This window comes from Aplysia californica, unplaced genomic scaffold, assembly GCF_000002075.1.
Source record: "Aplysia californica isolate F4 #8 unplaced genomic scaffold, AplCal3.0 scaffold00091, whole genome shotgun sequence".
Lineage (NCBI taxonomy): Eukaryota > Metazoa > Mollusca > Gastropoda > Aplysiida > Aplysiidae > Aplysia > Aplysia californica.
Window position 1 is genome coordinate 1,049,185 of NW_004797361.1, and position 25,811 is coordinate 1,074,995.

The following is a 25,811-nucleotide window of genomic DNA, read 5'->3' on the forward strand; positions in this document are numbered from 1 at the left end:
GCATGGACAGGAAGTAGGAAGTTGTGTTCAGTAGTTACGGTGCCACGTTCCAGCAGTGTCCCGTTGTCGAAAGATTATCCTGTGAGTCTGACGGAAAATATTTTTATAAATTGTCGATTTTTATTTCATTTATTGTTTTCATCCTGTTTTCTTGTATCAGCATTTGGTCCACCTGGAGAATAGTGTTACACTTCGAATGTGGCATCTTGAAATCTAGGTTAATAAATAGATCTAAACTGAAACTTGTATTGGGTGGGGAAGTTTTTGCCTCCACACAGCATCATAGTGTGACAGAACAACAGAGGCCATGGCGGGGCGCTTACATTTCATTTCATGTAATTAGATCTAGAATCTAGATCTAGATATAATCTAGATCTAGATCTAGATTCTAGTCAGCCGCGGTTATGTAATCTTACTTTATTAGTCTAGTTACTTCAGGCGTAGATCTAGAATCTAGACCTTGGACGTTGTTGGCGTTGGGTGGGATAAAGGTTGAAACAGATGCGGTAAAATCTCTAATTTTGCTCGGACTCTGTGTTGTTAGCACTGATCGTGTAAAATTGGAGAAGTGCTTGATTATTAGATTTAGATCTAGAGTCTAGATTCTAGACAGAAAGATTTGGTAGATATACTACTTAAGAATTTGGGTCCGGTTTGGGGATACTTGTTTTGACCCTTGGAGGAACTATAATAGGAGAGGCCGCGAGTCGCGTAACGTGAAGCCGCTGCAGACGACTGTCGGCCATGTTTGTGAGATCAGCTCAGTTCTCTCAGTTGTAAACTTAGTGTCAACCGAATGGCAGTTTGCGTAGCGTTCGGGTCCGGTGGGCCTCTCATTCAAAGGTCCTGGTTTCGAATCCGAGTAGTGACGGAAAAATTTTGTTCTCTAAACTTCTACTTTCTCTTTCGTCTGCTTTCACCTCCACTTTCTGCCCCTACCTCCTCAGGGCTCCGGACTCTTTCTGCAGCCTTTCTACTGCTACTCCTTGGCTCCTTCTTACCTCTGTCTTTCAGCCACACCCCTGATCTTCTGGTAGGAAAGATCTACCCCTAGCGTTCTCGGACAAGGGCGAAAAAATCTCGGAGGTCGCGTATGCAAATTGCGCAAATTAAAGGTCCCTTGGTGGTCTAAAATTGATAAGAGTAGGCTTCGGTCGCCACCCAGGCAAAATTCAAAATTTCTTACCAAATGTTTTTAAAAATATCAGTCTCTAGCAATGGCACTGAACTTGATGACAAAGTGCCCTCTGATTTAGCCGTAAATGCATCTCACAGTAAAAACAGAATGAAAAAAGATTTCAGAAAATTCAGTTTGCCATGATGATAACTGCACGTATGTGCCTAGATCTAGTCTAGCATACTTGTCAATTTGCTCTGCATGTTGCTTACATTGCTGGTTTTGTGTTGTTAAGGTTGACAAAGCATTTGAAAACGTGAAACCTGCATCGGTGCCTTTGTTGACTCCAATGTGTCAAAAGTAAATTCCTTGCTGTTTTTTTAAGTTTCGTCGGAGGTTCGGCAGTGCCTTCGTTGTTTTGTTTGTTTAGTATAGGGTTTTACGGCGCTCGCAACTGCATAAGGTCATATGAGTGCGCGGGACACACCTAATACTTTTTCGTTGGTAGGAAATTTTGAATTTTTGCCCGGGTGGCGGCCGAAGCCTACTCTTATCGATTTTAGACCACCAAGGGATCTTTAACGTGCGCAACTTGCATACGCCTTTGTTGACTCCAATGTGTCAAAAGTAAATTCCTTGCTGTTTTTTGAAGTCTCGTCGGAGGTTCGACAGTGCCTTCAAAGAATGTCATTGAAGTGTGTTTGGTGTGTGAATAACATTTTTGATGCCATGTGTCGTCTGTCTGTGCACGGGGTGTGACATTGTCAAGAGTGAAATGTCATAAATTAGTGCAATCTGTTTTGAAAATCTTCTTATTATAAGTCTATCATTTCAAATTCTCTATTAATTTTTCAATACCCATAACAGTATTTTGTAAAATTTAGATAAAGTGTCTTGGTGTTTTAAAGGTGCCCCTCCCTCCTCGCTTTATTTGGGGGGGGGGGGCTGTTTTATTCTTGTTTTTGTGTGTGTGTGGGGGGGGGGGTAATTTCCACCATCATACTTCACTCTTACTCTTATCTGCCTTGCCCTCTCCTTCCTCATTCTTCGCCCATCCCATCCCACCCTCACTACCATCTTTTGTGTAATCATTTTCAATTTTGTTAGAAATATATTCTGTTGTAAGTTTAAGTCAAGAAGACTACGTTTTTGTAAAAATAATGTCAGTGATGACATCATTTTGCACTGATGAAGTTCTATGACCGAAAAGTCTGCAAATTTTGTTATCCCGTTTATATTTTTGTTTTGATCCTTATTATCCCAATTTCTTCTCTAAAACAAGTTTAAAAAATGTATCTTACCGTCACAATGTGTATACATAGTACATGTATTACCAAATGTTCGACTGAGTGAGCTGGTAATTTGATGCAAGTAAGATTTCTTGCTGTCCTTATTATATTGTTACTATCAAGAAGTCTTCGTTTTTTGTAAAAATAATGAAGTTCGACTACCAAAAACTCAGCAAATGTTATCATCCCGTTTATAATTTTGTTTTGATCCTTATTATCCCAATTTTGTCTCTAAAACATGTAAAACAGAATATCTTACCATCACAATGTGTATACATAGTACACGTATTACTGTAAATATTCGACTAAATGAGCTGGAAATTTGATGCAAGTAAGATTTGTTAACATCCTTATTACATTACAACTGTACGTGAGTGCTTATAATGCTGTAATTAACATTGACAAAGAAATTTTGAGAGAAAATGGAGTCCGAGCAGCTTGTTTAAATTGTTTTGGAAGGAGATTACGCTGCGTAGGCTGCATTGTTTTGAACTTACAAAGATGGCGGCAGGCCCGATAAGCTCCGCCCTTTCGGCTTCAACTTGGTTGGAACTGTTGAGCGGGCGACGCAACGTTAGGGCCTCTCCCTATATAGTTACTCCAAGTTTTGACCCCACCGACGATTTTTTCTGGTTCTAAGTCTAAAGGATTACTTTTTTACGTGCGTGCCAATAGATCTAGATTCTATATCTATTTGGAGAGATACCCTATCAAACCTAAAATAATTGCAAAACATCAAATTATGGTAAAAATTCAGGAGTCCCCCCCCCCCCCGTAACCCCCCTTGGCTTGTTAAACAAGTGAAATTGTTCTGCGCAGTTTGTATGCTACTGATAAAACATCGATAGGCTTATGGAATATTTAAATCAGTATCGATATCCAGTACTCCGTGTGGATGATGCCAAGTCTAAATAGATGGGACCCACATTCTTCAGTAGTACCCTAGAATCTCCTTTGATTTTGAGATAAAAGTGAGAATGTTTGAAGTTAAATATCTCCGAAAAACTTTCTCACATAAGTTACTGGACATTGAGGTGGTTTAGACACCTGCCAAAATTTGTGTGATTCTACCGCCTAAGTCTAAGTGACACTATACATATGATGGCGTCTAAGTGTTTGAATCACGTTAATCAACGCCACTTGTCGAGCGCCAATGATCGATTGGACGTTTGAGTTATTGACAAAAGCAAACCATAATTAATTTAAGAGTAATTATAAAGTCAGAGTAATTTTATTCCAGTTACAGTCGAACCTGTCCTGACGGCCACCTGTACAAACGGCCATTTTCCATTTACCCCTTACCTTGATTACATCACATTGATCCTTCCGATACTTACAACAACAAGTTGTTCTTTTTGAATATCTCTCTCTAAAGTCGCCTGAGACAATGTGTGACTCTGCCTGTTTTCTTTGGTACTCTGTAAAGGCCTCTGAGGCTTTGAAAGTGATAGTCAAAATAGATTTTGTCTGTAGTCTGTAGTAATAGGAAAGCAATTTCGTCAAGTTTACAGAAGAATAACTTACCGCAAAATTGCTTCTTCCTCTTCTGCTCTCTGGTAATTTGACAATCATGGAGCTCCCATCTCCAAGTCATCTCAACTGTCTCTGCAACAGTCATGAATAACCACTGTGTGAGGGCATTTTCATTTGTTAGAGTTGTATACAAATTCATTGTTTTGCATACAGGTAGATTGTCACCGGAGATTTGTTTCAAATGAAAGTGTATTAGCTGGAGAGTTGAAGTTGAAGATTTGTTGAAGAGAGAATTTTCGGGGTGAATATGTTTATGAGTTGCTTTTTTTTTTTGAGTGACAAATTAAGAATCATCTACCCGGCACTGATTAACTAATCAATGATTCAAGAATGGTGCATGACAAACACAGCAAGAGGCGCACACTTAAAGTAAATTTAAAAAACGTGAAAAGTCGCGATAAAAATACTTTCCAATATTTGTACTGAATGTGAACTAAGTGCCCTTTTGCTGTCAATCATAGACTTTTAAAAGAATTCATTCATTAGTAGCTTTTGCCAAAATTTACCGACTTACTCGAGTCAGTATCAACATAATTGTTCGTTGATGCTATCTTGCCCTTTCTCAACTACACTACCAAACCTAGTGATAGATTATGCAAACTGCCATGACAAAATCTTCTGGCTATCGATAGGGTTCAATCTGAGTCGAAGTTAGCAAAGGTTGTTTTGATGTTTCCCTCAGTCTGTTTTGACAAAGGCCACAGTCCTGTGGGTCACGCTGCCTACGCGACAGGTGAACACCAACAAGCCACTGAATCTTCGCCACTGGGCTGCAGAACTGGCACTTAGGTGGTTGAATCACGTGGAAATTGGGGACTGGTGTGATATAGGTGATTGATTTACTGAAGGATTGAAACACTTTGCAGTAATCTTCAAACTCAGGATTATCAACATCAGGTGTATCAAAGGCTGTACTACATAAAGGAATCAAAAAGTGATTTTCGAAAATTTTGTCACTTAGGCGGTTGAATCACGTGGCTAGCGATCTATATCTTTTAGTGCTTTTAGTAAAAATCAGTGGTCTTTATAAAATTAGAGGGGACCCTCTTGGCCTAGAGGTTTAGGTGTTCACTTCTCAATCAATAGATCCCATGTTCGAATCCGGGTAATGACGGAAAATTCTCCTTTCACATCCTTTCCTGCTCTGTCTAACAATATTCTGTCATATATGTGCTTTCGGCTCCACTGTCTGTCCCCATGCCCTCACCTCCTTTCTCCCCTCCTCTGGGCTTGTGACTCTTTCTGCAGCCTATCGACTGCTACTCTTTGGGTCCCTCTTACTGCTGTCTTTCAGCCACACCCCTGGTCTGTTGGTAAGAAAGATCTACACCTAGCCTTCTTGGACTAGAGCAAAAAATCTCGGAGGTCCCGTGTGTAAGTTGCACAAGTCAAAGGCCCCTTGGGGGTCCCAAATCGATAAGAGATGGGCAAAATTCAAAATTTCCTACCAACGGCAAATGTTTAAATGTGTCCAGCGCGCTCATATGACCGTAATCAGTTTCGAGCGCCGTAAAATACAAAAACAAATAATAAAATAAAATAAATTAGAGAAATTTGTTGAGATTGATCAACAATAGAGAACAAGGTATTCAAATTAGTGTATTTACAGAATATTTTCTGAGGAGGGGGGGGGGGGGGTGTCTCTCCAAATTCCGGACATTGTTAGGTTAGGATCACGTCCAACGCAAAAGGATTTTAAAACTTCCTGCAGATGTATGTTGTCATGGCGATATATCTATTTAATACATGATAATTACGCTACAATAACTTAGTCTTGTCTGGAGAAACTCTGAAAGTTTTCGTGGGCCTTACTTGGGCATGACATGGTGAAGTTTTTTTTCGATTTGTTGGCTCCATTGTTCCTTCCAGAGACTGTAAATAGCTTTTGACCTGGCTTGTTTTTGAAGTCGGTCTACGAAATGATGGTTTCTATTGTTTCCAACTGGAGGGACAAGGATTCCGTAGCCAGAATATGGACCTGCTGGTTTCTTTGAACGCCTACAACAGGGCTGCCTAAATCTACTGATTTTTCCAGTAGTTACTGATTTTGGACCTGTTTTACCGCCATACCAATAAAGGTGTCGAAACTACCGCATTTGCGATGAGAGCGCCGAGATTTAAAGGGAAAAAAAAGTCCGTTCAGCAGTGCATCCATTTTAAATCCATACTTGCTGTATCATTATATCAACTTCCATCATTTAAAAAAAAGTTGGGGCCTATCAGTATCCATAGCAAAGGATCTGTACTTGCCTTCATAACTTCTTGGATAAGCTGGGATGTTTATGGTAACTCTTGGTAATAAGTTGTATTACATCTGCCAGTTTGCACATTTTGTCCCTCTTTGCAACCATTGCGGGACAGTCGGCAATAAATTTTCACTTGCAAATCTGCCAAAATCTGGCCAGTCACGAAAGGGAATCTTCTTCCTTTCTTTCATTCGCTCATTCCCTTTGTCTTTGGGGCTGTTCAAATATAATCTTACACCTTTTTTGGGACTTTTTGATCCCCCCCCTTCTTACACTTTTCTAACATTTGCCTTCTCCCCCCCCCCCCCCCCCCCCCCCCCCGTAATATTACATTGTTCGCTTATAATGATAAAAATAATATCGCGCAAATCTGTGAAACAATCATTGTTCTGGGCGCATTGCATAATATTCATGAAAAACATGCATACACACATACATATGCACATAATAATAAGTGCGCTAAAAAATAATAGGTGTCACGACATGGTGGGATCAGGTGCTCGTCAATTTTGAGGCACACGGAGTTATTGATATCATCTTAAAGCCTGTCCATTTGCCTTCCTTTTGACGAAAACGATATTTATCTATGCTGAATAGAAGTCGAAATATTTGGGATTGAAGGAGGTGTGGGTCACCTGATTTCAGAGGTAAATAAATTTAGTGAGAAAACGGCCGCCAAAGTTTGATAACTTCAATAGCTTGAGAGCCTTTAAAACTGAAAAATCATATATTATGTGCATGTAATGATCATTTTTAATTAAAAGTAAAATTCACATGGAAATGTGTTATTATATGGACATAAAAGGTGTTTAGCGGAAAAACAAAATTTCAATAAAAGTTACCAAACCTGCCTAAAAATGCCTTTTTTTTAACTTGCATTATTTTGCCGAGCGCCTGATTTCACTACGCTGCCTCACAATAGAGTAAATCATTCAAGCAAAATATTGCATACACTCTTTCTTACTAATAAGAAAAAATTTGAGACTCATGTCAATGACAAAAGCGCCTTGCCTTAATTACAAATATAAACAAGTTACACTACAGTGGAATTATGATAAAGTCAACACCCCGGACAGAAAAAAAAGTGTTGACTTTGAGCAAGTTGACTTTATCCTTTGTACTACTGGCTGTTGAAAATTGAAAATGACAGCTACAAAATTACAAAGTACCTGGTAATACAAGATGTAATCTCAATTTCAGGGAATATAATTCTGAAGTTGTCGCCAAAACTAGAGATAATGAAAGACCAAAGTAATTGAAAGTGTGTACACCACTAGCTCAGACGAAATATCTCTTCTTAAATGAATTCATCTTGGGATTTAACCCCAAATTGTTGACTTTACACAAGCTTAACACTCAAGCAGTTGACTGTATCAGAAACACAATTATATCTACTTAAAATTACTTTAAGCAAAGAAGGTAAAAAACGGGACCACAGTGAGGTGTTGACTGTAAGTGTATATTGTAAGAGTTGACTTTAAGTTTAAGCAAGTTGACTTTATCAGGATTCCACTGTATCTGTTATTACTGATCATTATGCTGAAAACAAAAGGTGAATTTGTTATCATCAACTAAGGCAGTGTTCATCATTATATCAAAAATATTTTTTCACCTCACTAAAGTGTAATATTACATTAGTTCAAGACCCCCCCCCCCCTCTAACACTTTTCTTACAGGAGCCAAAGACCCCCCACCCCCTCCCAGGCGTAAGATTATATTTGAACGGCCCCTTAGGGATTTTGCTGTGGCTAGTAAATCTGTGCCTTGATCAAGAAAACTGAATTGTGAATGTTGAAAGAAAATCAGTTCAGAAACAAATAACCTTTTCAAATCTGTATAGATCTAGAGAAATTGTCAGTACCTGGTACCTGGTATGAGGATTCTAGTCTGTGACAGCAGAGCAGGGTAGGGCCGCAGATGAAGGAATCGATAGGCTTGGTGCTTGTATCGCGAAGATTGATATTCCTGAATATGCCTTCTGTCAATGGTGCGATGACGAATTGAATTATAAAAATATGAAAAAATGCCGTTTTCAAACCTCGTAAAGCACAAAATTTTTATTTCTTAACAGTTCATAAATCAAAGAAAACAAAACGAAAACATGTTGTTTCCTCAGCATTCCTTATCTTCATATATGCATTATATTCAACCTTGCCCAGGCACACACCCATTAAGGGGGCTCTCGTGGCCTAGAGGTTAAGGTGTTGGCCTCTCATTCAAAGGTCCCGGGTTCGAATCTGGGTAGCGACCGAAAAATTTTCTTCTCTAAAATTGTCTCCTTTCACCTCCTTTCCTGCTCTCTAGCAATGATCTGTTGTCTGCTTTCATTTCCACTTTCTGCCCCCACCTCCTCACGTCCTTTGCCCCTCCTCTGGGCTCCTGACTCTTTCTGCAGCCTTTCTACTGCTACTCCTTGGCTCCTCCTTACTGCTGTCTTTCTGCCACACCCCTGATCTTCTGGTAGGAAAGATCTACACCTAGCCTTCTCGGACAAGGGCGAAAAATCTCGGAGGGCCCGTGTGCAAGTTGCGCACGTTAAAGATCCCTTGGTGGTCTAAATTCGATAAGAGTAGGCTTCGGCCGCCACCCGGGCAAAATTCAAAATTTCCTACCAACTGAAAATATTAGGTGTGTCCCGCGCGCTCATATGACCTATGCAGTTGCGAGCGCCGTAAAACACTTTACAAAAACAAAAAAACAAAACACCCATTAACACAAGCACACACACACATGCACACATCCGTGTGCACACATGATGTCTTAAAAGTGTTTACCTATTTTCACGAAAAGCAAGCTCCACTTGATGGTAACTAGAGTCTACACGTACCGGGATAATGTTCATCCTTTTTTTCCTTCTTTGTCTTTGTACTACCTGATTTTGGGCCAAAATACCTGAAATTGACCCAGAATCTACCTGAAATGGGAACTTTGAGGCAGGCAGCCCTACTTCAAGGCTGGATAGCTGTGAAAACACAATATGCTTTCCCTGTTCAGCGAAGGAGTGAATCTGTGTCTAAAGTTGGACAATTTTAGGGTTTAAAAATTGGTGGGTCCAGATTAAACGAAGAATATAACAACTACAACATGAAGATCAACATCAACAAAACAGAGGCAATGAAAGTAAGCAGAAATCCAGGACCACTCAGGATACACATCAACAACAACAGTCTCAGACAGGTCCAAGAATTTAAGTACCTCAGAAGTACCGGTATATTCACAGAGGATGGGCGACTGAACAGAGAAATTGAAACACAAAGTATAAAAGGCCAATAATGTTAGTTACCAGCTTGCTCCATTACTGAAACATCCTAACATCTCCATGACGACAAAACTCAAAATGATCATCACCATATTCATCCCAACACTGACCTATAAATATGCCAAACATGGACCACGAACAAGACATTGGAGCAAAGAATTACAACATGTTAAATGCAATGTCTTAAAAAAGCAGTAAACAAAACCAGGCGAGGCAAAATAAGAAACTCAGTAGTCAGAGAAATGGTGGCCACAAATAATGTCATGCATCCCATCCAACACCAAAGAATCAAATGGTTCAGACATCTCCTGCAATTACCAACACACCATCCTGCACAACATGCCTACATAAAAAAATTCAATGGCAACAAGGTTAGAGGGCGACCGAGAAAGACCTGGATAGATGGAGTGAGGGAAACACAACTAATGGCATGCCCCTGAACTTTATTTCAAATTGTGTACACAATTGTGATTTGGTTCTTACATTTTCAAATGTAGAAGTTCATTTATAAAAATTGACAAAATGACAATTTTTTAAACATAACCAATTAAAAAATAGACCACAAAGTATTTCCCTGTTTAAAAGTGTAGCCCAAAAAAGGAACACAAAGTGCTCTATGTGTAATATCGAAGTATGGGTAGGGTTAAAAAGATGGCCAAATGAGTCAGATCTCTTTTGTCTTCCCCATGAATTTTCCTAACCTCATTAGAAAAGATGATTTTAGGGGGTTCTCGTGGCCCAGAGGAAGTGTTCGCCTCTCTTTCAAAGGTCCCGGGTTCGAACCCGGGTAGCGACAGAATAATTTTCTTCTCTTAAATTGTCTCGTTTCATCTTCTTTCCTTCTGAACTCTCTTGCAATATTCTGTCGTCCGCTTTCGTCTCCACTTTCTTCCCCTCCCCCCATTGGCTCCTGACTCTTTCTGCAGCCTTTTTACTGCTAGGCTACTCCTTGGCTCCTTCTTACTGCTGTCTTTCAGCCACACCCATGATTTTTTGGTAGGAGAAGGGCGAAAAATCTTGGAGGTCCCGTGTACATGTTGCGCACGTTAAGAGAACCAAAATGGATAGGCTTCGGCTGCCTCCCGTGCAAAATTCAAAATTTCCTACCAATTGAAAATGTTTGGTGTATCCAGCGCGCTCATACGACCTTATGCAGTTGCGAGCACCGTAAAACACTTTCCCCCTCCCCCCCAAAAAAGTTGATTTTGGAGCAAACCCTTGCACACGACATGCAGTGTTTGGTAAAGGCAAATCTGTCAACAATAATAACATGCCTGACTGCATCCCAGCGCCTCCTTTCATTTTGTTATGTTATAAATAGAACAGAAAGCTGTTTACACTTGAATAATTTTGTTGTCACTTAAGTTAAATGAATTTCCAGCAGTGCGTCAATAGAGCTGTTCAACTGCACATTTTTGGAGTACAGTCAGTCAGGCATGTTACTATTGATGACAGATTCATCAATAGCTTTGCCAAAAACTGCATGTATGAAAAGGATTTGCTCGTCTCTGTTTATCTGATACCCCTTTGAAATTTCAATATGTGAGACATGGTGGTGAAATCAGGCGCTCGTCAAAATAATGAAATTGAAGAAAACAACATTTTCCTTCCCGTTTGGCAATTTTTGTCGAATTTTTAAATTTTGACTCAACACCTTTTTTGTTCATTTAAAAATAATTTGTTGTTTGGCTTTTATTGAAAAACATTGATTAAAGGCACATACAATGTAAATTTTAAGTTTTCATGGACTTTCAAGCCTTAGAAGTCACCACACTTTGTCAGTTATTTTCTTTCTTATTTTACCTCTGAAGACAGGTGACCCCCACATCCTTCAATCCAAAATATCTCGAATTCTATTAAAGATAGATGGATAATTTTTTCATTGAAAGCAAGACAAATGAACATGCTTAAAATGATACCCAAAACTCAATATGCCCAAAAATTGACAAGCGCCTGATTCCAGTGCGTCGTGAAACATGATATCTTATATATAAGGTTACTTGTCTTACAAGCCTTGCTGAATCCCCTACCTGAAATCTTGCTTGTGCAATCTCAATGTAAGGGAACTACTCTCACACTGTACATCTGGTGAATGTGTAAGCAAGTCTATTTTCCTTGCTACCTCCTCCCTTTTCAGCGTGCTACCATCTTAATAATATTGAAAGAAACACTTTACCAAAAGAGGCACTGGCTTTGCCCTCCTCTGAATCTAAATCTTTGGATACTTTTCCTGAATCTAAATTGCTGGCTTAAGTAAAATAAGATGAAACAAATTTTATTTTTCCGTCAATGTAAGAAATTTTTGTAGTTTGAAATGGAAAAGCAGAATTTTTGTACCGGTACTTTCTTTTTATTCAGAGTTACATTATTTTGTTTTATCAACTAATTAGTTTTGCCAGGTTCCATTCTCAAGAATTATTTGTGCTACTTTCATACTGCTTTTTGTTTTCTTCAAATATAATATCTTGAAACTTACTTTAACTTTGAGTATTCTAAATGCGTAAGTAATCTATTTTTTTTATATCTTACGCTGACTGCTCTGTCCAGAGCCCAAAAGAATAAACTGATAAAATAATTATTGCTGATCCATTCCTTTCCTTTGCTTCCTATCCAGGTAATAACATGCCATGTCCACTCCAGAAGAAAAATTTCAGCCAGCAGCAGTAACCTCATCATCTTCTTTTCCACCTGTAGACTTAACCATGAATAAGAAGGGTACATACACAGATGCTGGTAAGTTGACAGATGGTGAAAGAGATTGGCTTGTCTACTTATAGAGTTTAAACATATTAAATTTGTTTGTGTAGATTTCTTTTGACCAGTGAAAAGAAGCTTATAAATTAAAACGTTAAAGAGTGATGTTTTATGCTTTTTATTCTCTTAAAAAAATAATTCTGTAGTAGGAGTCATTATTCTGTCATGATAGATGAAAATGTGCTGCATTGGTCTATATTTTGTCCTGTGGCTACTTTTTATGTGGCTAATAGACCAATATGGAAAATGGCGATTGCAGTGAGTGCAGTGCATGGAAAGGATTGATTGCTGCATTCTCTTTGTGTTGTGTTTTGTTACCTGAGAGGTTGTATATAGGGATTGTTTGTACCGCTACATCCTTCTCCTTTATTTTCAGACTTCTCTTACTTCTTTCTGTTATTGGCTGTAGTTCTTTGCAGCATGTTTCCAGGTTTTGAAGTTGACGTCTTTTGAGGTCTTCCCTCTTGCAGGCATCTTTTTCTCTTTGTAGATGTCAATTTCTTTCCGTGGGTGGTTGGCGGGTGCTCTGGTGTGGTTTGCTTCTTCTTTCCTATCAAACATCTATCTACCTGAAGTGTCTTTAGGCCATTCCCAAAGGTTTTTTTAATGCACAGTAGAATTGTTAATTGTAAATGGGCTGATTCATCAATGTCATGCTCATAACTGTGCCTGAACTGCAACAGGGAACTGCTGCTTTTTCTTTCCTTATCCTTACTATTGTCATTTTTCCTCTATTTCTTTTGTGTGTTTGTCACACTCTTGTGACCCGCTATTTCAGGGGTTCCTTGATATTTGAAGCAGGCTTTGTGCTTTGAAAGCTAGAGAGGTGAGCAGAGTAAGTTTGATTCCCTGTTAGGACTTCTCTGTTGACATCCACCCCTTGGCGCTCATATGACCTTTTGCAGTTGCGAGCGCAGAAAAACCTCTACTAAAACAAACATTTCGATATTTTCTGGTCTTCCATAGAGTGAAGATGTTTTATTCATCTGACTCTGCTTTTAGTCAGGGGTGTAAATGCTGAGGGAAACTCCTTATCTTTCCAGCACCTCTGTATTGCTAATCTTATGTTGCTGCATATATTTCTTAGAATCTTTCTAAAGCATCATGAGTGAAACCTCTTGAGCTTTTATCTCTTGTTATGAATATGCTGTCCTGGTCTTACGTACAGCAATATGCTCTGAGTGCACGCTTGGTACATATTCATTTTGGTCTTTATAGTTTGCTTGTGGTCATAATTATTTTGTATTTCATCACCATTAACTTTCTTTACAGGGGAAAAATTAATTTCTCTGTGAAAGAATGCTATGTTCACAACACTCTTGATTACATGATGTTTTTTCTTGTGTGAATGAAGTATTACGCTCAGTGATCATGTGATTGATGTAAAATGCTCAGAGCTTACACTCGTAAGGGATAAAGTGCTATGCGATCCATTATAATTATTATTATTATTACCATTACTTATGCAAACTTTTTCTTGGCGCCCTAATTACACTAAAATGGACATTAATTCTCTTTCTGACTTTAATTCATCTTTTTGTTGAGTTTATTCATGTCTTTCAGTATGGTGTAGATGGTGTCAAATTTACTACTGTGCTTAGATTTAAGGATGGAATCTGAGTTTCTAATTGTTTTGTCCTTAATGGAATTTCTAATTTCATTCTAGTATATGATTAAGTTTTCAAGCGAATCATCTTCTGATATATATCGCTAGCTGCGTAATTCAACCGCCTATGTGCCAAGAGACGAATTTTTCAGGAGAAGCAAAAAACTGTGTTATTTCTTTATGCTCGTACCTATGAATCTAAAAATTCATATATATATGATATAATATGATGTAGGACGATTGTCTGTAACTAACTTTTAAAAAAAAAGAAGCTTTCTTACATAAGTTACTGGACATAGGCGGTGTAGACCTACCAAAATCTGCATGATTCAACTGCCTAAGTGACAGTATGACGGTGTCCAGGCGTTTGAATCTTGTTAATCAACGCCACTCGACGAGCGCCCGTGGTCGCTTGGACGTTCGAGTAATCAGCAAAAGCAAATCATAATAGTTTAAAGAGTAATTATAAAGTTAACAGTAACTGGTTCAGTTAATTGGTTGGGTCTTCTGTGGCAGGACTGTCTTTGGCCTCATGGAGTTGGTAAAAAAGACCATTCATCTTAACCTTCAATTTGTACTGGTTTGTTCAGCATGTTTCAAAGGCAATGAACGTTTGTGACAATGGGGTTGTTTTTGTTTCAGTCAGTTACTGATTGCTGATTGGTCCAGAAATTGAACATTGGGGGGGGGGGGGGAGATATTGTCTTGCTTTCTTAAAAACGTTCAAGATTACCCATGAGCACATAGACCATACCATTTTTCATGGACCTTTCGATTACACTGTGTGTGCTGTCCACTTCCATTTGCGTTTGTTCTTTATCAAGGTATTTGTATTCAACAGTTTTGTTTTTTCTGGTACAAATGTCGCTGGTTGCATTTGACAAGATAGCGTTATGGTCTGATAAGTACAACCATCATTGTATATTTGAAATTGGCATTGTCAGTAGGCTCCTCCAAGAAGTTGCTGACACAAGAAGAGAATTCATTGGCAATAATTGGTCCTTCTCCTTCGTGCAAAACGTGACACTTCACACCTTTTATTACCAAATTTTAAAAAATATAAACAGCTAATTTGGTCCTGTTTTGATATAGTGCAGCAGATGCGTTCAACGCCATACTAACAAATCCACTTTCAAGTCCATGCACACTCGACATAATCTAGTCCCATCCACTGGGTTTTGTGCAAGCTTCTTGTTAGATTCTTTATCCTACCCTGCATACTTCACATTGATCCTTCCGATATACAACAACAGGTTGCTCTTTTTGAATATCTCTGTAAGGTTGTCTTGGACAATGTAAGACTCTTTCCGTTTGCTTTGGTACTCTCTATATAGGCCTCTGAGGCTTTGAAAGTGTTAGTCAAGATAGATGTTGCCTATATTCAATAATATTCTGTCTGTAGTAATGGGAAAGCAATTTCGTCAAGTTTACCGAAGAATAGCTTATCACAAAATTGCTTCTCCTCTTCTGCTCTCTGGTAATTTGACAGTCGTGGAGCTCCCATCTCCAAGTCATGTGAACTGTCTTTACAACAGTCATGAATGACTGCTGTGTTTGGGCAGTTGTATACAAACGCATTGTTTTGCATGTTAGTAGAATGTACGAGATTTGTTTCAAATTGAAGTGTAGAGCTTGAGAGTTGAAGTTTAGGGTTTGTTGAAGAGAGAATTTTCGGGGCAAATATGTTAATGAGTTGCTTTTGTTTCGAGCGACAAGTTAAGTATCATCTACCTGGCACTGATTAACTCATCAATGATTCAGGAATGATACATGACAGAAAGAGCAACGGGTGCACACTGAAAGCAAATTAAGAAACGCAAAAAGCCGCTATGAAAATTTTTCCCAATAGTTGTACCGAATGTGAAATAAACGCCCCTTAGTTGTCAATCATACAGCTTTTGCCACAATATACCAAATTGGTCAAGACAGTATTAACATATTCTTTGATGCCATCTTGCCCTTTCTCAACAACACTACCAAACCTAGTGGTAGATTACGCAAACAGCCTTGACAAAATCTTCTGGCTATCGATAGGGTTCGATCTGAATTGAGGCAAGCAAAGGCAGCACTTTGCTTTGATGTTACCCTCCAGTCTGTTTTGACAAAGGCCACAATCGTGTGGGTTGCACCGCTTATGCGACAGGTGAACACCTCAACAAGCTGCTGAATCTGCCTGATTCAACCGCCCATTCGCCACCGGTCTGCAAAACATCCACTTGAGCTGTTGAGTTCTGTGGAAATTAGGGACTGGTGTAATATAGGCGATTGGTTTACTGAAGGATTACAGTAATCTTTCAAACTCGGGATTTTAACAAAGTTTATCAAAGGCTGTACTACTTAACGGGATCAAAAAGTGATTTTCAAAAATTTTGTCGCATAGGCGGTTGAATCATGCGGCTAGCAATATTTTCTTTGTCTTTTTACTGTTGTGCTTTTTATGCTCTTGCTCGTCACTTCAGTAGCAAACAGACAAGGCAATTAATGTGTAAAAATAATATCTCATTTCATCTGCTAATTCAAAATAAATGAATTAAAAAAAGACTCAGACTTGAATTTATATTTCCCCATGTAACTTATTGCGATGTATCAACAGGGTCACCCAAGCCAGCACAGACTACCCGGGCCAGCATGAAGTACGTCAGCTTGGTGCTGCTGACCTTGCAGAATGCTGTGCTTATCCTTGTCATGCGCTATGTGCGCATCAGAGAGGGCGACATGTTTGTTGCCACCACAGCTGTAATCATGTCCGAGTTGTTTAAATTTTGCACATGTCTACTGATTATCTTCATTCAGGTGTGTTGTTTGCTTCTTTTCTTTAGTTATTTAACTTTTTGTTATAGTATTTTTTGCCTTTTTCGTAGAAGTTCTTGATGTTTGCTGTTCAACAGTACTCAATGTTTTCTGTTCCTCATAACTGCACATGAGATGATGAGAAAATATGTACGGTTGTCAATCATAAAAGGATGGTTTTCCGTTCTTATGAGGTTGGGAGGCTTGACACGACTTGCACTCACTGTAGGATGTTGTCGTTTCTGTACAGTACTATGAAGTAGAAATAATGGTCACATACGTAAAAATCTGACGCATTGCAGATTGAAAAACTAGCAGTTAACTCCCCCCTGAAATCTAGCTGGGTAACGCAAAGACAAAGAAGAAGAAAATTAAAGTACTGTAGTCTCAGTCTGAGAGCACTGTGTGTAGATGCAGGCTTGCCACAAAGTATGTTTTGCAAAAGCAACAACTTTTCTTGCCAGGTGTTTCTTTTGCTAAGTATAGATGTACCAGCAGACAGGTGCTGACTGATTCTTGTATTTGTTTTCAGGAAGGAAGTGTGCAGCGTTGGCTTCAACTTCTGTACCAGGATATCGTCTGTGAACCATTGGATTGCCTCAAAGTCTGTGTGCCGTCCCTTGTATATGTACTGCAAAACAACTTGCTGTATATAGCAGTTTCCAACCTGGACGCAGCCACATTCCAGGTTGGTTTGCTATGTTGTTGTCATGATTAAATTTATTCTGCAGGGTGACACTTTGAAAAAGATATGGCCATTTTGTAAGGATGATCGCAAAGCAGACTCAGGGGTTTAGTTTTCTGGGTTGGCCCTTTAACAAGTGGTAGTTTGTTTAGTAGTACTTGTTGTGGTCATTCACAGATAAATATGATGTAGTTTTTTCCTGTGAGAGGTTTCATTTTATCCTTTCAGTTTGTTTTAAAAAAAAATAGTTATAGGTGAATCTTATGTCTCCAATGTAGATTTGTCTTTCATCGGTTCAAATCAAGAATATGTAGACCTGCATTCTCTGTATCCACACAATGTGATGGTCTGTAGTTACCACTCACATGTAACTAATTAAATTGACCATAATATTTTGTATTGATAGATATATTATATGTATGTGTCATGACCCGCTGGAATCAGGCGCTGGTCAGTTTTGGGGCATATGGAACTATTGGTATTATCTTAAAGCATGTTTATATGTCTTGCTTTCAGTAAAAAAAATTAACCGTCTGTCTTTAATAGAGGTCGAGATATTTGCAATTGAAGGTCAGGGTCGACTGGTTTCAGAGGTAAAAATAGAGAGAAAGTGGTCGCCAAAGTTTGATGAATTTCATAGCTGGAGAGTCCTGGGAAATTGAAAATTTAAATGTTTTTCGCCTTTAATCGTTTTTGTAAATCCACAGAAACATGTTTTTAAATGTGTATGAAAGATGCTTAGCCAAAAAACAAAAATTTGATACAAATTGCCAAACACACGGAAAATTGCCTGTTTCTTCAAGTTCATCATTTTTACGAGTGACTGATTTTACCACACTGCGTCACATATGTTTGTGTCATGCACCATGGCCCAAGGTGAGACCCTTTCAAGGCTGCATGTATGGCCACAGGCGTGCATGTGAAGAGAGCCTTTTTAATACAGCATAATCAGGGGTTACATGTTATGTTATGTCAACATGCCACTTTGCTGAAAGCCAGATCAATTTGTGTGTAATTAAATTTGAGAGGTCGTAATGACCTATTTTCAACATATGTTGCGTGGCATTGTGGTGAAATCTGGCCATCGTCAAAATAATGAAGTTGAAGAAACCGACATTGTTCCGCCCATTGATCAATTCTTATCGAATTTTAAAGAAAATTACTTTTGGGGGGGGGGGGGGGGTGGGACCAAGCACCTTTTATGTCCATTTAAAAACCCATTTGTGTATTGATTTTCCTGATAAATATTGATCAAAGACACAAAAAATGTTTCCGAGGACACTCAAACTTTGGAAGTTGCCAAACTGTGGTGGCCATTTTCTCGCTAATGTTACCTCTGTTACCAGGCGTCCCCTTCCTCCTTTAATTGCAAATAATTTGACTTATATTCATAATAGATAGGTATTTTTTACCATCAAAAGCAGGGCAAATGAAGAGGCATTAAGATTATACCAATACTCCATATGTCAAAAAATTGAAGAGGACTTGATTCCGCTGTGTCATGACACATTTGGATTTTTATTTTGATGGAGACTATGAGCAGACGGACTCTGGGGTGGATCCTGAAGGGGGGGGGGGGGGGGGGGGGGGATGGACATGTTCCGACTGCAGTGACCCCAACACAGTGGACAAGTAAGACCTTTGGATTTTGGTGCTATTTGTAGTTTTTTGTTTATGTTATCTATTTGATTATTTTCCTCCCAACCTAAAAACTATTATAATTATTTTATTTGCTCACAGCGCCGAAAACTGGCCGAAATCGTGCCTCTTAGTTTCCCAGGCCAGCGACACCTGGAAGTCATTAAATCACCGTCGGAACCGCTCCGTGCCGGGTTACGCGGGGGTCACTGGCCGCTCCGTAGCGCATCAGCTACGGGCGGGCAGGTCATGGCGTAATCCACACTTTTGACACTAATTATCTGCAGTATCCTCACTCTAACCACGAATTATTCCATACTATGAGAAAAGAACAAGATTCCCCCTCTCAGTCTGCGAAAGCCCGATCTCAATGCGACGATATGTGCCGATGTTACAGTGTGTGCAAAATGTTTTGAATTTCATCGAATTTAATATGCGTGTGCTGCACTTAATTCACTTTTAATTTCCAAAGTGCTCGCTCAATCTCAACAAATTTTGGTACATGCACTGATGACATATTTGTGCTTTACGTGTATAATTTTCATCATTGTTTGAAGCAATATTAAGTCGCTTACATCTGATTCTCATCCAGTGCCTTGTTAATTGACCCGTCGAATTGTGTATTCTGGATTCTATGCTGTTTTAAGTTCAACACTTCTCCGTTAATTTCATAGATTGTTAGTTCTATGAAAGGCAGACATATGTGTGCTTAATGTGTATAAATTTCATCTTCGTTGATTGAGCCGTGTTACGATATGAGGTAGAATCCATCTGCCCGGGATTAATTTCTAACAGGTTTACTGAAATCTCCCAATGGAACACACACACGTGAAACATTCCTCCTCCCTGAATGAACTTTATCGCGTTTGCGGGTGTAAGGACATGACTTAAGTCCAAACATTGTTGACAAAGCGCACTCTATAGGTTTGATTTTCGACTCTCTCAACCAAGCATACAGTCAAATTCATAATGACATCTCACAGAGTGCACCTATTCAGAAAACCTTTATTCCAGGAATTCAGACAGCAATAGACATGTACATGAAGCTGTACAGAAGACATTTTCCCAAAAAGAAAATCCACAAACAGCGCAATTTAGAACAACACTGCATTCCATCCATAACACAACACAGATTTGGCTTGGGCCCGCTGGGAGAAAAGGAACCGAAAGCTGCTACCAGTGTATTTTAAAAATTGAAAAGTGGATTCAAGGCATCGTAAACAATACGGAAAAACTACGATACTTTATGAACCAGAGAGCATCTTCACTGCAGGCACCGAGAAAACAACCACGGCGCCATATATCTACTGTACAAAATGTGTAAAGAGATCTGTGTCATTAATTTAATGAAGGATACTGTAATGAGAATTTCATCACAAGCCCAACGAATTTGGCTGTTGAACGAAAATGCAAAAATGTGGATTACTAATCTTCCAACAACGATTTCCTTTAGTAAGTAGATACCCACATTAATTGTCTTTATTCTGAGCAAGTTTTAGTGAATTTATTCCCGCACTTTGGTAGTTACATAACTTTTAACTCGGTGCATATTACCTTAATTGGCACATATAAGACGGCTGTATTTGATCACATGCAGTTAAAAAACTATCCTAGATATCTTTGTTGCGTTTTCACAAACTGTACATTGAAAGAAGAAACTCAAAGATGGAACACTATGTGTATATTGACAGCCCTGCTTTCATTCGTGAGCGTTGAAACAGAACTGTAAAATTGCCGTGGTATGTAACCCCGTGCGTGGAGTGAGTGGAGGTAGACTGACCGGCAGCTGACCCAGGTCACGCTGACCTAGCAGCGTACGGCCTGGCGAAACTAAACGACCGCTGATTCGACGCTGTGTACTTTTCATTCATATTAACAAACAATCATTCTCTGCTTCCCAGGTGACATACCAGCTGAAGATCCTCACTACTGCCATCTTTTCGGTGGCCATGTTGAAAAAGCAGCTGAGCCGCTTCCAGTGGTTCTCTTTGGTCATCCTATTTGTGGGCGTGGCCATTGTGCAGATGCAGCCAGAGAATACAGGCAGTAAAACTAAAGTGGCAACAGAACAGAGCCCAATTAAAGGACTGGTGGCAGTGATCATCTCTTGCTTTATGTCAGGTTTCGCAGGCGTTTACTTTGAGAAAATTCTCAAGGGCACTCGACAGTCTGTTTGGTTGCGCAACATTCAGCTGGGAGCGCTGGGTGCGGTCATTGGGCTGGTCACCATGTACGTCAAGGACGGGGCCACAGTGCAGGAGAAGGGTTTCTTCAATGGCTACGACTTGGTGGTGTGGTTTGTTGTCTGTCTCCAGTCTTTCGGTGGACTGCTGGTTGCTGTGGTTGTCAAGTATGCAGACAACATCCTCAAGGGTTTCGCTACCTCAGCAGCCATTATTCTTTCGTGTGTGGCCTCCATGTACTTCTTTGAATTCCAGCTCTCTCTACAGTTCACCGTTGGAGCAGCCATGGTGATGTTGGCTGTGTACGTGTACAGTAAGTATGTGCCAACTCAACAGAACCCGCCTTTGCTAAATGCCCCTGGGAGAAAAGTGTGACTGTCAAAGAAGACAAGGATGTAGGAAATCTTTAGGACCTTCTAGCATTACTGAATTTGTGCTGTTGATGTACAAGGATAATTAGACAAATATTATTAAACCAAAAGTGTATGGTTGTTCCCTTTGCAAAGATGTGATTTATGGAGTATACATTTTCATGTTCTTTTGGACTCAGTGATTAGTTGCAAGTGATTGTGTGCCTCATAATCATTTGTTTTGTGCAAACTGATGATTGTTTTACTGATAAGTTTAAAGCTGAAGATGGATAGAAAGAGAAGAATGAATTAATGTCATGATTGATATGATAACTTATTATGAAAGTTATGGGATTCTGAAGGGTCCCGAAACATGTTTTCTCTTTATTCGCCGATGATAAAAAGGGACAAATTTGTTGTTGTATGTGTGTTTATAGCTTTTCATTTCTTCAGTATAAGAAATTTGATTTGCTGTATGTATACCAAAAACTTACAGCTTGCAATGTTATGCAGTTATAAACTGCAAATATTGCTGGCAATGTCCAGTTCAAGGACACACCCCGGTAACTGACAATTCGAAAGCTATTGTCACTCTTTGTTGCTCAACAATTCTTATTTCAGTATCTCCTTCAGGGAGCAATTCTTGTGAACTAACATGACTTACCATGAGCAGTTTTTATGAATCAATATCACTTGCCACTCAACTGCTGAGGCCCAAATTACGGAGTGTGCAAAGTGAATCCAAATGGAAAAAGGGCTGGAAGGATGTCGAGTCTTGGAAAAACTTTTTGAGACTTGCCAGAACATGGTGTTTCCTTCACTTAAACTTGTAATTTTATAATAGAATTATATAATGGTAGATTCAGTCACATTTCTTAGCGTGCATCTGTAGTATGCCATGACATGTTTTGTTCTCAAGTACATGTACTGTAGTTGTGCTGCTGTTTGATTCTTGTATTTCATCCAGCACTGGGCCGCAGATTCTCTGCCTTATTTTCTTGGTTCATCAAAATGATTTATGTTGATAGTTTGTAATGAACATGGTGATATTCCTTTTTGTTAATATTTGATCAATGCTGTGGGAACCTTTTGTAAAAAAAATTGTTAAAAGTTTGTTGTGCATTATTTGAATGTTTAATGTAATTTTTATTCTTACCATTCTAAAGTATTACCAAGAACCATGTATTTTACCTTTTGCCATATATTATTAATGCAGTTCCTAAGTTATAGAATTATTTCTGCGGATCCTAGATCATAGCTTTCTATTTTCCAGTCATTGCCAAGTGTCTCTACAGTTGCTTAATTATATTGGGTTTTTTTCTTTTAGAAGATGCAATCAATACTAATTGTCTTGTTAGGGATTTTTTGCTTGTGGTTCAATATTTTGTTTGCCCAGGTTATGATTATAAATTATGTACATAATCATCTTCTTTTTTGCCCTCTTTTTTTTTGTTTTGTTAAAAAAAACAAAAAACAAATAGGTACTTGTGGTCAATGGCCTCAGGTATAGAGGCTCATAGATTCTGAAAGTAGTGTGTTTATGATGTGGGTGTATGCCTTTTCTTCCACCTTGTATGTTTGTTATGGATGTCTTGAAGTTTTGAAGGCTGTGCATCAGAACACAATGTGACTTCTGTGACTTCATTTGTGAATGTGATACCCAATTGAGTATCCAGAAGATCCTTTTTAGAATTGAACTGAAACAGACTGATTGTGTGAAAAAGTGATTTAAACGAATGAAAGTTATTTTGAATATGCTTTTTTGATAATATGCAAGTACTTAAACAGTTTGAGTACTTTTTCATTTTGTTGTGTACGCATAGAGCTGGTCTACCGTAGCATAATTAGCTACAAACCTGTTGATTTATGTGGAAAGTGGAGGCTCTAGACTCGAGCTCTGGTCAGGTTTGTGGGATTTTAATTTCTCTCGTTATTCAGGGATTGTAATTTACTTTGGTCTAGGTGTCCTGATGTGGCACCTAGTTAACTAGTATTGAAATGATAATAAAAATATTAATATAGCATATTTGTATAACACAAGTTTCTGCTGAACAGCAAATCTGATATGCTTTATTGTTTATAGTATTACCCTAGCTTTCTTAAACAATTTGAACTTCCTGGGAAGCATACAAATGATTTACATATATGTCAAGTCAGATGTTCTACTAAAAGAAATAAAGACAAAAGCTTATTCATTTGTTGTAATTCTGGTTTAATGAAGCAGACCTTCTGGTTCATCAGTCTGTGCCCTCCCACTTGAGGGGACATGTTTCACTGTTCCATGGTTTTGAGTGTACATAGAAAAGGGAAGTCTATCAAGTATCTACATTCGATATATTTCCCCCTTTTTTCATAGCAACTTACCCTTTCATTTTGTCTGTGGTTACAGAATACTGGTTTTCTGTACATGAAGTTACTTCTTCGTATCAGCTGCAAGGGTGTTCATTTTTCTTGTAGAACTACTTTTTGTTGGTAGTGTGGTTGTGTTTTAAGGGTATTTCGTAATAATTGCCGGTTTTCCCATCTGTATTGTCACCTTTTCATCTTTCCTTTAAGACAATCAAATCTCTGTTTGCTGAAAACTATGGGACCTTGACTAGCCTTGTATCTTCATAAGATTAACATTGTAAACTGGTCTTCATAAATCAGCATGATTTACCTATTTTGAAATCATGTTCTTAGGCTCTAATCCAGACACTCACAAGTGTAATGGGACAATGTCTGTTTCATTATTGTTCAAGCTTGGAGGACCTGCCCAGTCAGATGGGGAGTTCATGGGGAGTTTTGGTCAGGTTTAGTAGGCCTCTTAATTGAGTAAATATACTTCATCAGACTTTGTCTTTGATGTATTTGTCTCCATTTGGTCACAAGGAGTGTAATTAATGTAATGTTTTCTCGACTCTGATGATAGTATGACTGTTTTTGCTTAATTTAAGTAATTGTGGTTATTATAAAAGTGAAGTGCATGGTGGATACTTGGTTAGGGTAAAACACTTCTTTACAATTTTTTTGAAAAAACGTGACACTGTTCCATGCCCTACCATATGTACGCAGATACACAACTTTTCAAGTCTGCAAGACCCAACAATATTCAATCTCTGTTAAAAGACACCTCAGATGTTTTGAATCTGTAAAAGCATGGATGACTGAAAATAAATTGAAATTAAATGATGACAAAACAGAAATAAAGCCATGCTCAACCAGCTCAAGGATAAATGCTCTTGATGTAGAATGTCTCACCATTGGCAAAGGTACTGTCGCTTTTTCAAACAAAGCAAAAAATCCTGGAGTATACTTAGACAAAGACTTGTCTATGGAGACCCAACTTAACCATCTATGTAAAATTTCATACTTAGAAATGAGAAGAAATGCTCACATAAGGAAATGTCTTAGCACTGATGCCACCAAAAAACTAGTGTTTGCCTTCATTTTGTCACGCATTGATTATTGCAATTCACTACTCTTCGCTGGCCTACCTGAAAAAAAAATTGCAAAACTCCAACGCATTCAAAACAATGCTGCCAGGCTAGTATTAAAGCAATCAAAACGGCATCATGTGACTCCCCTCCTTTTAAAGAGCTCCATTGGCTTCCACTGAAAGCGAGAATCGAATATAAGTTAACCCTACTATGCTTCAAAGGTCAAACTAACCAGTCTCCCATGTACATTCAAGAACTCATTGGACCATACACACCATCACGTGAACTAAGATCCAGTGGCTCCAGACTAATTTCAACACCTCGTGTGTCACTGAAGAAATATGGTGAGAGAGCTTTTTCTGGGACAACAGTTTGGAACACACCCTAATGATTTGAAGACCAAAATTAAACTTGATACCTTCAAAAGGGGACTCAAAACACATCTATTTAAGAAATATTTTAATTAATGGACAGTACCTTGCCTTTTTGTATGAGCATTTTTTATTGTCTGAAAGAATGTTGCTGTCAAAATGTGCGCACATGATGAATTTGTATGGTGTTATTATCAATGCGTTTTAGTCTCCTATGTACGCCTTGGGCCCATGTTGTGGGGAAAGGCGGGATACATATGCTCTTTTTATTGTTATTATGTTTGATCTCCCCTAACCAGAATTCTGCATTAACTATCCTTTTAAAACTTTATACACAAGGATGATTTCCTGTCATGGTTGGATCTGTTAAATTTATGCCTGTGAAGCTATAAAGCAAAATTGCTATTTGTGTAAAGCTCTGAGAAAACTCGTCAGAAGGTTACAATGTCACATTTGAAACTGGAGTATTTTTACTTTCAAAAGTTTCATATTGCTTGCATATTTTTACAAGTTATCTGAGTGCAATCGGTGCATACCATTCTGTACATAATTAAAGCTCTTCAAAGTTCAA

At 38.7% G+C, this 25,811-nt stretch overlaps 1 protein-coding gene across 3 annotated transcripts; it reads left to right on the plus strand.

The window, feature by feature from the left end:
* Positions 1 to 34: 34 nt before the first annotated feature.
* LOC101852088 (UDP-N-acetylglucosamine transporter) lies at positions 35 to 23,639 on the plus strand. Of its 3 annotated transcripts, none has more exons than XM_005094913.2 (5): positions 35 to 81; positions 12,059 to 12,177; positions 16,398 to 16,597; positions 17,127 to 17,282; positions 20,819 to 23,639. In XM_005094913.2, exons 2-5 carry the CDS (start codon positions 12,072 to 12,074, stop codon positions 21,473 to 21,475), a joined length of 1,119 nt encoding a protein of 372 aa, XP_005094970.1. In that variant the 5' UTR covers positions 35 to 81; positions 12,059 to 12,071; the 3' UTR covers positions 21,476 to 23,639. The 3 variants fall into 3 exon arrangements, with proteins under 3 accessions (XP_005094970.1, XP_005094971.1, XP_035824744.1); XM_005094914.2 differs by lacking the exon at positions 35 to 81 and adding an exon at positions 101 to 335; XM_035968851.1 differs by lacking the exon at positions 35 to 81 and having other exon boundaries at positions 11,827 to 12,177.
* The last annotated feature ends 2,172 nt before the right edge of the window (positions 23,640 to 25,811 follow it).

What these genes read in the sequence shown, in the direction of transcription:
- LOC101852088 (XM_005094913.2), top strand. Translation starts at nt 12,072, where the DNA reads ATGTCCACTCCAGAAGAAAAATTTCAGCCAGCAGCAGTAACCTCATCA. An exon ending in GGGTACATACACAGATGCTG is followed by an intron (nt 12,178 to 16,397) that starts GTAAGTTGACAG and finishes ATGTATCAACAG; the next exon opens with GGTCACCCAAGCCAGCACAG. An exon ending in TGGACGCAGCCACATTCCAG is followed by an intron (nt 17,283 to 20,818) that starts GTTGGTTTGCTA and finishes TCTGCTTCCCAG; the next exon opens with GTGACATACCAGCTGAAGAT.